Source organism: Tinamus guttatus, unplaced genomic scaffold, assembly GCF_059628265.1.
Source record: "Tinamus guttatus ecotype Peru unplaced genomic scaffold, ASM5962826v1 Tinamus_guttatus_pri_ptg000826l, whole genome shotgun sequence".
NCBI lineage: Eukaryota > Metazoa > Chordata > Aves > Tinamiformes > Tinamidae > Tinamus > Tinamus guttatus.
In genome coordinates, this window is record NW_028289360.1 from 41,519 (window position 1) to 54,978 (window position 13,460).

At 33.5% G+C, this 13,460-nt stretch overlaps 1 protein-coding gene across 1 annotated transcript in view; it reads left to right on the forward strand.

Annotated features, from left to right (window-relative positions):
* Positions 1-288: 288 nt before the first annotated feature.
* The window catches only part of LOC148591415 (receptor-type tyrosine-protein phosphatase delta-like), a gene marked incomplete at both ends in the record, with an annotated part of 95,050 nt that continues 81,878 nt past the window's right edge, over positions 289-13,460 (forward strand). Inside the window, 2 exons of the mRNA XM_088537615.1 lie at positions 289-447; positions 3,808-3,949. Of these exons, the coding sequence (XP_088393741.1) occupies positions 289-447; positions 3,808-3,949 (301 nt within the window). The remainder of the gene's footprint in view (positions 448-3,807; positions 3,950-13,460) is intronic.

A 13,460-nucleotide genomic window follows, 5' to 3' on the forward strand; every position in this document is an offset into this window, starting at 1 on the left:
TTATTTAAGCTGATTGATGAGCGCATTTTGCAACACAAGACAAATTCATTTTTTTAATTTATAATGGTGTTAAAATATAATGTGTGATCTTGTTGTTCTGATGCTATTGCACTTCTGTTTAAATATAAATTTCACTAGTAAAATCTGTGCTTTCCTGACCTTTAGTTATTTTTAACATCTTTTCTTGCAGGTGAATCCCATCACTGGAGAAACATTTCCTCTCTCATTTTTAAATCTTGACTTTTTTTTTTTTCCCATGTCTACTACTCAAATTAACTTTTTTTTTATTTTTCTGTTTCAGCACCACCGAAGTTTACAAGAACTCCCGTTGACCAGACAGGGGTCTCTGGAGGAGTCGCCTCATTTATCTGTCAAGCTACAGGAGACCCAAGACCTAAAATTGTCTGGAACAAAAAGGGAAAGAAAGTCAGCAATCAGAGATTTGAGGTATTAGGTCCATTGTTCTGTTCCTCTGAAAAACATTAATTCTAACCTTGCTTCTAATCCCAGTATGTGTGCTTTGCTATTAGTGATTAAGCAAAATAGCTATGACTATCGGGAATAATATAGCAGGAGCAGCCTTGTGAAGATTTTGTTTTGCAAACTGGTTGTGCATAGCACCATGAAAGAGAGAGCTATTGCTGCCTCCCTTTTCTAAATCAGCATGATCCAACTGGGAATCCTTTGCATGCTTCTGTTCAGCTTTCTATCTTTTCCATGAAGGAGATGAAGGAAAATTATTTGAGCAGTAATTGCTGTCTCCAGAGAGTAAAACACCTTCTCTTGTGACAGTCTGCGCTCAACACAGACCTGGGCTGCTGCTGCTTCTGCTGCCACAGCTGCTTGCCACTATTGCAGAGATACAAGAGGGACATTAGAGTTCCTGCTGCTGAAGGGGATGTGTAAAACTAGTTTGCTTTTGATTCTTTTCTCAACCATAGCCTTGGAAAAGGCCTTAGAGAAAGCTGTTTCCTCTACCTCCATGACCATTAAAGGAAATAGTGAAGATATCTGTTCAAAGACCCTTTTAGCTGCAGGAACAATTAAGAACAAATATTGACTGACATCGGACCTGAATGAACAAAAAGGACAAAATGGGAGAAAGCATGTAAGAGGGATACCAAAAATGGGATTAACCACGTGTAATTTTGACCATTTTTCTTCTCAGTGTATTTTCAATGTCAAGACACTTTTGCAGGAGAAAAATAAGTGTTTGGCAAATGACTACTCCTTATTAAGTGGACTAATTCACTTAATAGCAAATGAACTAAGATATACATATAAAAAGTTCACTGTAGAATTGGTCTGTGCTCATTTTCAGTAGTTCTTCAGAGGATAGTTTGCCCTGGACTTTAAGACTAGTCATGAGTGAGAAGAATAGATTTGTATTTCTGGTATAGACTAGATTTTGTATTTCTTTCTGTTAAAAAAATATTTTAAAACAGTAGTTGTTGTTCTGGTAGTGAACAGAAACCGTCCATATGTTCACTAGCCAGGATAGTTCTATGGAAGTATGCTTAATACATTATGAGAAATAAAGGCATAAATATAATTGGGTGCTAGAGCCAAGGATGATTTGCACCTTGCAGAGCTGTAATTGGATAGAGGAGAGAAAATCAGAATTTTAACATAAACTCTGCACAGCTTTTCCCATTCTGGTCACAAAAATTTCAATCAAGGTCAGCTGCAAACAATGGAAGATTGGGCATGTACATGTTTACTGTGTTGATTCAGCTTTGTTTTGCAGAGTGTGGTGTTTTAGTTGCTTCATGTTTTGTTTTCTGTGTACCTGGTTTTAGAGAGAATAAGTAAAAACACTGTGAATTTATTTCCATAAAAATATTTGAATAACTGTAAAAGTTTAATATAAAATGTTTTCAAAATCTCCTCAGTGTAATGCTGAACAAGCTCTGCAGTCAAGTAGGATGGAATGTATTTCAAAGAAATACAGAACACAATGTATTTTATTACATTTATTATAAACAGTGAGCAGAGTACTTACTTACAAAGCATCAAAGTAAAGTACAGAGAACATCAAAATTTTAAGCAGCTTCCTTTTCCAGCCAAATAAGATCATTAATTCCTGCTATAGAATCTGTAAATAGTGACTAAATCAACAGTAGAAATGAAATTCAGAGTATGCATAGGGAATATTTGGGAAATGAAATAAAAATCCAAAATTGTCAAGTGCAGCAGTAGGTAAATAATTTGTTACATTTCTTTTCCTATTCTCTCAGATTAGTATCTTCTATGTGTCTCTGTGCTTCACTACTTGGTGATGCAGGACATTAAAAATGGTTTATGTGGTCACTGATCTTTATAAAAGCATAGTAAATAAAGCTAGAATGGACCCTAAGGATCCATCTAAAGCTATCTGCTTCTGCAGGGATTCTGGGAGTTGTATGTTTGTTTTTATAAAGAAGGACAGTGCCTTGCAGTTTCGTGAACCTTGACATTAAAAACTTTTTTGCTCTATCCAACCAGAATCTCTTTTCCTGATGGAACTAGAATTATGTGATAATTGTTTTGCTAGTAGCAGAGGAACAAATAATTTATTCCTTCCCTCTTTGCAGTGACCCATTCATGTATTTGAAATGGGAAGAGGGAATGGAATGATGGAATGGTCTTGCTCACAGAATAAGTCTTACAGCTGCATAACATTCAGAATGGAACAGTAACAATTTAATGCATGTAGATGTAGATCTTTGTGTTGTGTATATCTGTTCAGGAAAATAGCTTTGCTTAAGGAACAAAGAAAAAAAAATCAGCCTGTGGGCTGTGGAACCAATTTCTGACCAGAAAAACAGGTTATTGTGTTACTTCCATTTAGACCTCTCCCACTCGTAAGAAGAAAACACACAATTATTACAATTTGTATATGGAGGTAAAGTGCATATAGTCATACTTCCCAAATCCTGTACTCTCTCTTTCAGTCTCAGTGAGTGTAGAGATATGAATAGTTTAAATCTGTTTAAATTAGACACTCACACAAACATGCACAAGCACATGTATATTAAATTAATTCTGCACATCCTTTGCCAGTATATGGATAAATTATGGCCAAATATTGTCTTGTAAAAAAGAATCACATCGATATCAGAAGGTATGCTTTCTAAGTTAGTGCCTTCTAACTGATGGAAGTACTGATCTGTTTTATTATTTTAATATAAAGCAGGAAGTATGTTTGGGCAGGGTGGACTGTGTAAATTGCAGAACAAGAAAAAAGGTCCATTTTCATATAGGAAAGTGGGCATTTCTTGTGTAAATACTACAATTTAAAAGTGAAACCACAAAGTATATTTTTATTGTTTAATCTTTTAACTGGTCATGTGCTTTATTGTACATTTTTGGATAAAAGTATGTCCTAAGGGCTAAACGCATAGCTGAACTGAGTGAACTCTGCTCTGTGGTAAGCATGAGTGTAGCCTGCAGCAATTAAAATAAATGTCACTGGCATATGAAGGTAAAGTGTTGAAGTAGAGTGAAAAAAGGGGGACTGCTGGTAAGCTTCAGGATAAAAAGCAAGAGGCAAGAGGCATTAAGAAGCTATTTTCTTGCAACCCTTGTTGTTGGTGTCTTTTTTGGTCCTAATCTTTCTTGAAACTATCTTAGAGTGGAAACTGAATAGCAATATGTTAGCTGACATTGCCACCTAAACATCTGTGTTGAATTTGCCATTATTTACCATCGGAAAAATGACTCTGGCTTTGATATCACACGTACTGATGGTTCATTGTTCAGATACAGATCAACTCAGGGGTAGGCCTTTGTAACAACATCTGTGACAGCTGTTGTTTCCTTCAATAGGTAATAGAGTTTGACGATGGATCTGGATCAGTTCTTAGAATACAACCACTGCGGACTCCACGAGATGAGGCTATTTATGAATGTGTTGCTTCCAATAGTGTCGGTGAAATAAGTGTGTCCACAAGACTCACTGTTTTACGTGGTAAGTCCTTTATAAGCATAAACCTTTTTTACTCCTTTTTTTTTTTTTTTTTTTTTTTTTTTGAGTTGAAAGTATTATATGATTGTGAAAGCAGGGTTTTTCTGCATCCAGGACAGTAAGTACTTTTTTTTTTTTTTTTTTTTTCCTTTTTTAATGAGCTCTGCTACAGTCCTAATGCTATTAAATATGAACTTCTTCATGAAGTTGAAAATATGTTAACTATGTTTCTGACTTTGACTATAAAATGATAATGCCAAATGATGCTGAAGAATCTACAGGAGTAGACTGAAGAATAGAAGCTATCATTTAATCTAAACAAAGTGAGAAATGTAAAACAGGAGGTTGCATTTAGAGCAAGCTACTTATATCACTTATATTGTATGCTTACACATTTTTTCTTCAAGGTGTAAGCAAACATTTTAAGCAAATATTTCAAAAGTTCTTCCTGGTCTAGCCAATGCAGTGTAAAGATTGATAGTTTAGCTTGTATTTTAATAGCATGACACATTTATTCTTAACTTCCTAAGGTAAGTTTGTTCATTTTACATTTTTAACTGAAAAGAAATAATCACAACTTCTGTGTTAAAACCACATTTCACAGAGCCTTGCAAGTTCAATGTGTTAAGGGAGATGGGAAAAGGGAGGAGGAAAAAGCAAAACACAAATGGAAAACTTAGGTGAATAAGTATTCTCTGTCTATAGAATACATGAATTCTTAAAATGTTTTTACTACACATTTTAAATTCTTTAAATATTTGTGCCTCTGTTTCAAAAGCTACAATCCTAAAGCAACTATTCTCACTTTGGATTTTGTAAGAAAGGAAAAACAATCCCCATCTCTCTCAGGGCAATAAATATCGTAAAGGATAAAGGATTTATAAAAATGTTATCTTTTTTTTTTCCTACCTTCGTGGCTTATTCAATCAATTTCTTTTAAGAGATATATGAAGTTTACTATGTGTTTCTTATTCAAATAGCACAATGCTATTTTTTAAAAAATGCATAGCAAATAAGAATATGCAAATGAATGGTAAACAAAAAGTGAATTTTAATAGTTGTCAGTTTAAAATTTTACAAATGAGATAGATTAAATATAATTCAAATTATATTAAAAATAGTATAATTAAAGGCATAAAATCTAAATGAATTTATTCATTGATATGTATTTATACAATATATACATATATGAATATGCCTATATGCTTTCAATATATCTATATGTATGTTTCCAGCCAGCATCATTGCTGTGTTTTCTAACCCACTGAATGTGCTTTGGGCCCAAGATTATATTTATGCATTTATTCTAAAAGGGGTAAGAGGCTTATGAATGTATCAAGACTAGAGGTTGAAATGACACATCAGAGAAACTTGGAACCGGAATAACAGGACACCATAATGCATTTTTGGCAGGATTAAAGTAGAAGGAGGTATAAATACCTTGACTTTTTCTTTTGATTTTCGGGACAAAAGGTACTTCAGTGTTAAAGACCTAGACCATTTGCATCCCTACATTAAACATGTACTCAGCAAGTAGTGCAGTCTGGAAGTTTTCTTCCAGAGTCTGTGTCTAAAACCACAGTGTGTTGCTTCTTGTTGCTTCTGTGGTACAAAGAACTTTGCATTTCTTTGTCTTGAAAATCTATTCTGAAAATTGTGTCAGTGGAATAGTGCTTTGATTCATTCATTCAAAATTATCATATTCAGTAGAGAGGGAAAGGCACTGGCTCTTTGTTGGCACCATGGAGCTGCTTTCCTTCTCTTGACAGTTCATATCTGGTTAAAAACACCCTATGCTGTTCTTTAGTCTTCCAAATAGTGGATCACAGATTTTTTTGTGGATATAGACAAAATAACCTGCAAGTAACATGTGCAAGAGTATGAATTGTTCAGAGCAGAGAAAAGTAGTCATCTCCTTCCACTGCTAATGATAGAGAAATCAAAAACACTTCCATATTTCCAAATTGCAGGCGTCCTTTTTTGTCCATTTTTACATTATTTTTTGATTATTGTGCTGTGACAAAGTTCTGCATGGTCTACGAAAATCTCGGCAAACTCAGCTTCAACTTCCAACTGCATTGTTTTAGCATTTTAGAGGACTGCAGTATTTTACAGGATCGTAGAACAAGTGCAGTAAACCAGAAAACCTATTTATGTTATGCAGCCACTTTTTTTCTCTTTGTCTGCAAAGTAGAGAGCACTACATAAGTAAGGCATTTAAGCTCAAAACAGCGTATTTTCTCAGCCTACTATTTTCTCCATTATTGTTGATTGTATTGTGTATTGTAACAAATATTGACATGCACCATCTTTGTAACAAAAAACTGTATATGAATGTAAGAATGGAAGTAAAATTTCCGTGGGCAGCGCTTAGGGCAGATAATACTTTCTATATATGTATATATATACACATATATATATTTTAATGATTGATTTAGTGTCAAACATGCAATAAAGAATGAAATATTTACTGAACAGTGTTTCCCTATCCATGGATACACATAGAGAAGTGTGAGGGAAATGCTTTTATAAGACCCCCAAAAGTACAGAACATTTCTAGATCATTAAGAAAAAAAGAAAAAGGAAATGAGGCACTGAACACTTTCAATTCCTGCTGTCAGTAATAGATTCTGTGATAATATATGTTAATTTCTGCTTTCTTACTGTACCCATAAGGGGTAAAAGAGAAGGACTATTACTGTTTTTTGAAGTAATCTGACTTCTGGGACCATTATCTTTTGGGACATGTAAATTAAACAAATGGAGTAGCACAGATGTAAAGCTGTGATTTGCCTCCCATTTTGTAGACCAATGGGATGAAAGATTAGTGTTCATTAGCTGCACAGTAGAAAAAAAAATGCTGTATTCCAACTGGAGCTGTGTAAACCAACTGTAATGACATTTACCTGACTTTATAATTGCAATGATTTTTGCTAGTGGGGTGGCTAGTAGAACCCTTGTAAGCTGAATAAATAGAAAACAATGAAGGTAAGAAAGTACATACGTGAAAATTGCATACGTGGTGAAGACATATTTATCTGAAGCACACGTGGCATGAGAAGAACTTTGAAGAATGATTTTTTTTTTCAAAAAACTTTCACAATTTTCAATTCAACAGACTGTGTTACAACTTGTGACCATAATTAGCATGTTCATTACAAAATATCTTGTTAATGCCTCTTTCCAAAGATGAACACTGTTTTTTCTACAGTGCAAGTGGTTCTTTGAAGTTTATATAATAAAGTCTCTGCAGAGGAACTGTGCAATAAAGATTAAGAAATACAATCATGTCTGCTTGACAATCGCATAAAAGGAGTCTTTGCAAGAGTGAAGTACAAGGAGAGGTGGCCAATGTATGTAAAACTTACAGGCAGTTTTAGTATAGAATATGGATTACCTGGATTTGCTTATAAAATAGTTGAGCAATAGAAATATTTAAATGCAATATTATACATTATTTTGAAATATTTTCTTTAGTCACAGGGCAAACAAAGACATTTGCCTTCCATGCAGTAAAATCTGAAACAACAAATTGCTCGTCTGTATAAAAAAGGGAGTAGGATAATCATATAAAATAAATGAAGAATATTGAATAACAGTCGTAGATTGACTAGCTGAAAAGTTTTGCCAAGAGCTTCAGATTTTTTTATAGATAATGCTTTTCATAGTTTCAGTCATCTCTGTAGACACAAAATTTGTCGAGTAATTTTTCCCCTAATCAGTGATTAGGTTGTTCACACTTCTTTTTTTCCTTAGGGATTTTCAGGTGTGGTGTTATAAATTTTCCCCTTTTAAGTCCAATATTTTATTATGAAGTACCTGCCACAGTTAGTATAAATCTGTAGGTACACATTAACAAACTTGTTTTGAAAAATATGGCAGTGACTTGAAAGAAACAAATAAAACTGCAATACCAGATATGTTGATAGTGCTTAGATGTAAATCCTTGTAATCAAGTCTTCCAGAGATGATTAGTTACTTCAGAAAACTAAGCATAGTTTGCTAGACTTAAAAACCTTCTAAAAGTTCTCAAAAAGGTATCTATAGTCATCACAGTATTTTTGAGGAATTTGTGCCAACTTCCTTTCTTATAAGCAATATTCTCCTCTCAAGAAGTTTCTTTCAAGTGTCTTATTTCCTTACAGATTATTTTAACATGATTGATTGTTCGGGTTTATTTGCTCAATAAATAGAGAGAAAGTTTCTTTTTGTTCTTAGCTAATTAGTTATACTGGCTACAGTTATCTCTTCATAAGGGTTCACTTTCCTCACTTTCATTCTTCAGTGAATTTCACCTGTTCCTGAATTTCATCCAGCCTAATCAAATACTTTTTTTTTTTTTCCCCCAACGTTGCACAATAAAAGATTTTCTTCTTGCATATATGTACCTTCCACAAGATCAATCTAGTTTTGAAATATTAGGAGCAGTGTAAAAGAATTAATTCCTAACATAGAGCACTATGATTTAAAATCTACCATCTGGAGGGACTATTTCTTATTTATTCTTTTGTGTATACATATATATTTATAGATAGACAGAGAGATAGATAGGTATAGATATGGAATGTGTGTCTGTATGTGTGTGCATGTGTATAGAAAAATAAAAAAAAAAAAAAGAAAAAAAGAAACCTATATATTCCTGTTCATAAATAGATGTCTGACAGTTGTTGTGATCTAAGAGGAGGAACTGAAATAATACTGGACAAAAACACAACAGTCCTATTTAGCTTGAATGAATTCTTTACCAGACTGTTTTTGCTAAGAATGTACACCTGTTAAATACTTTCAGACAAGAGCTCAGTGACTAATTTTAGCATGACCCCCATCTGAGTATTCATATTCTAGTATCTAATGGCTTCGTATAGTGTTATAATTATTTTTGAAAACAGGGATATGTCTAACACTTCGAAAATGCAAACCAAGTCATCCTAAACAGATCAGTTTTAAAATATGTAGGTGCTTGAATGATGGTTGCCTCTGATGTTCCATCCCCTTTTCTTAGTTATCCCCAAATCATCAGAAATCTGTCATGAGCAAATGTCACAGAGAACAACTAGAGATGAGTTAGCAGAGGGAGGAAAAAAGTTTCTGCTGCAAGTCTCTCCTTACAGATCAGTATTAAGACGTGTAAGGATCTATTCTAATCAAACTTAAAATGAAATATCCTGAAGAGTCCTGAGCTGCTATGTGCAGTGGTCTAGTTCCTCAAAAACTCTGACCCATATATGAACAGCATGCAGACTTGGTATTATGAATTGCCATTACAAGAAAAGTCAGAGGATTAACTTTGTGCACAGCTGCTAACTGTTCTCAGTTAGGATAGTTTTTCAAATTTCTATGCTGTGATTTTGATATTTTGCAGCACAAATATGTGTGCGCATATGTGAATGATGATGACTTTTTCCTGTTTCTACCCTTTTTTAAAAAAATAACGTTGCAGTCTAAAATTTGAGTTGTTTTCTACTTATAAATTGCATTTTTGTTTTTTCTATTTTATCTGACATAAAAATAAGTAAAAGTTAGTTTGGCTTAGAAAACCCCCATGTACATAGGAAAACATGCATACATACATATGTGTAAGTGTATAGTTAGATACATATATATGTGTATACCTTTGTGTGCACATGTATATGTATCTATAGTTAGCTAGTTAGCTTTTATATTTAACCCTTTTGTCTTGGGGTAGAGTTCCTTTAGTTCGATATAAGGACTTAAGATTACACAAGCTTTCATTATTTGTCAGCATAAAACACTGTCTTCATCAAAGCCAAATGACATCAGAAAATGTTTCTTACTTTAGTTATTTGTGTCTTTAAGTTTGCATGCAACTTGAACATATATACCATTATGTCCACTCACTATAAAGTACGCTTAAAATGTGTATCAGCAATATAGTTGTCATTATTGAGCAATGTGAAAAATAAAAGTCAGTAGTATTTTTTTTTCGGTTTTTATTTTGATAAAGAAGCGTAATTTTAAAGATCTGTATAACAAGATGATATGATCACAGCTCAAGCAGTAGCTTAATAATGTCATATATCTGGTGTAAGGAAACCAGTGATCTTAGCATCTTTATAGGTTTCATTTTAATTCTTACCTAAACATATATGACTATAGGATACCTTGTATAACATAAAAAAAAACAAGCTGGTTTCTGGAAAGGAATATGCATACAGTAGGTCTACCTTCAGTTTTCAGAATTAATGGATAAATATGAATATAAATGTCTTGTTAAATACAATGCTTAGGCGATATAAGTGTTTGCTTAAATGTAGGATGTATTTGATACTAGTGTACTGAATGACAACAAAATTAAATCTACTTTATTCATTATGTGCTAATCTCCAAATATAAAAAAAATCTTGTAAGAATGCTTCCTCATGTAACCTGAAGAAGTAATTTACAAATTAAAGAAAGCTTATGTAAGGCTACAGCTTATTTGTGTGATCTGCTAATAGTTCATAAAATAATATGCATTAAAATAATTATTAATTTTCTAGGATTTAACATAGGAAGCAAGCAAAAAAGTACAAACAAATATTTAAAATGTTTTCAGCAAACATAAATACATCAAAAAAGAATCTAAAAATCAATTATGTTAAACCAAAACGTTGTGTTTTTTTGATAGTGAAAACAAATCTGAAGCAATGACTTCTAGTTGATACAATGAAAAAGAAATTCCTTTCCATCAGTATTGGATAGGAGACTGAAGCAACTGGGTTTGAAGTGGCTCCATGTGGGGGGCAAAGAAGCTTTTATGAATACTCTCAGGCTTATGTATGATATTAAATCCTATTATGATATGTATCACATCAGGTATTTCAGTGCCTGCTATAAACTGACGCAAAGTTCTGCAGCTGGTTTGCCACAGTTCCGCATTTTTTTGTAGCAAAGATACATTTATAAGTCATCACCCAGTAGCAAATGGAGTTTGTCTTCACTTACAAATAGATAAATCATTATTTGAAAATTTCCCTGTGTCTTAAATTATTGCATTAAAATGATTTACTATAAAGGTACTATAACAATCTGCTAGAATTTTAATAGTTGCCTAGTAATAGTAGCATTTTACCACTTTTTTATATTGATTGCCTCTTGTGAAGTACGGTGTTAGTGCATGCTTAAGATGCCAAAAGCAAAACAGATTAATGAGGTAACTTTCCAAGTGAAAGCATTCCAACAAGCTTTTCAGCTTGAGATAGGACCACCAATGCATCTGAACCCTGATTTATGGCAGGACATCATGGACATCTTTTAGGAGATACAGCCTGCACAGTGCTTAACTTTTCTAAGCAACCGTTATTTTAAGCAGCAATATAAAAAGATATGTAAGGGAGAGTGTTAAGCATTTAGTTTCACAAATAGCCTAATTTTCAATTTAGTTTTTCTGCCTCAACATGAAATAGACTTTTAAATTTTTGTGCTCATTCAGATACTCATTGCTTTTCAGTAACAGTTCATCTGAAGAAGATCCTGGAATCACTAAGAACCTTCTTTGTTACTGAAAGGCTTCTGTATATAAGAAAACTCATGTAAGCTGCTAGAAATGGCAGTTATAAAGCGTTCTTTTTATAACTGCATTTTTTATATCCGGGTTCAAAGATCTTCTTGGCTTCCATATATTCCATTGTTTAAAGTGTTGCATTGCCATGATTTCATGAGGCATGAAATGTATTTTAATAAAATATATCATCTTGTCTTAAATGGCATTATCAGCACAACTTCTAAGATATGAGAATCTATATACACAACCTTTATCTTAATGTTCACAAATAGATTTATTTGTGTTTGGCTGTACAGATAAGGAAGAAGACTATCTGGGGAATCCTCTTCATTACACCTACAGCAAAATGACTTTCAAGGAAAGTGAATTGAGAGGCTGAAAAGTTGCCATCATTTTATTGTAAAAAAATGCTTGTCACTCTAAAATTGATTTATCGCAAGATGATGCCAGCTTCAGAAAACTATTAATAAATCCCAAAGCAATCATTTGTTGCTGTGGCATGTTTCATATCACAGACTGCATTTAGAGTATGTGGAAGCGGGAAAACTGTTTTCTTCTTTGGACTTCAGATCATCCCAATTCTTAGTGGTGTTTTTTTTTTTTTTTTTTTCCTTGCAAAATGTCACATCCACAAAAGCAAACAAAACCAAAAATATGTAGGCATTATATCTATTCATATCTTTCCAGCCTAGATACCTAAATCTAGGTTTATTGGTAAGTTCTCCAGTAGGCACAGAACACTTATCTCTGAGTCATATATTCAAATGCTTTGAAAATCTGGTTTCTTACATAAATTCCTCAGCAGAGGAATAGGTCTTAAGATACATTTTAATGTGAGATTTTTTTGTATGTCTGAGTAGTTGCCTAAATCTAAGTGGCTGTGTAAGTAGATATCCTTAAATAAATTTAAGGATAATTTTACAGCCTAATTTTATGTATTCTAAATATATTGATTGGTTGCAGCAGAATTTCAGCCCTTTCAAGAATCTCTCTGGCCTTACCGTAGATATATGTTTCATCAACATTCAGAATTCAGCCATTCATAAAAGAAAATTATGTGGATAAAAGTGGTATTGCGTCAGAAATAATGTCGATAAGAGTGGAACATCAGTTGGTAAAAGATGTTATAAGGCTGGATTTTTACATTAAAAATGGAAATAAAGTAGAACTAAAAACCTGATTAAGGGTGTATGATTATGTTAGAGGAAAGAACAGAAGGAAAGATTGAGACTGAATGACTGAATGGATGATGCTTTCATCTTCAAGAGTTAATATAGATGTGCATAGATTCTGAAACCGACAAGATCCATCTACTTTTGCTTTGTAGAGAGGTAGTGATAATTAGTTGATTTATTGATCTGGAAAGGGTGAGAAAGCATGGACAGAAGGCTAGATTCTGTTTTCTGAAAAAAAAAAAAAAAAAAAACGTTTCATGTTTTCAAAACATTCTGTTTTCAATAAATCTGGAGTAACTCAGTTTAATTTACTTTTGTCTATAAAACACACTAGGGACAAACACAACCTTCCAATAGTCTAGTCATCTCTAGTTGTTCAGAAAATGTGTTTTTCATAAGCTTAAAAAATAATTACATTATTTTAGTGATTGAAATTTTATACGGTTATGGGGTTTGATCTTGTAGGACTACAGTTTTTTTTTTTTTTTTTATCTTAAAAAGAAGTCTCTAGGTATTTCATCTAAAATGCCTATGTGATCACAGAAGTCCACAAAAACAAAATATCAAGTTTCACAGACTCACAGAATGTCTGAGGTTGGCAGGGACCTCTAGAGATCATCTAGTCCAACCCCCCAGCTCCAGCAGGGACACCCAGAGCACGTGGCACAGGGTGGCATCCAGGTGGGTTTGGAAGATCTCTAGAGAAGGAGACTCCACAGCCTCTCTGGGCAGCTTGTTCCAGGGCTCTGGCACCCTCACAGTAATGATAGTTGTTCCTCACATGGAGATGGAGTTTCCTGTGTTTCAACTTGTCCCCATTATCCCTTGTCCTGTC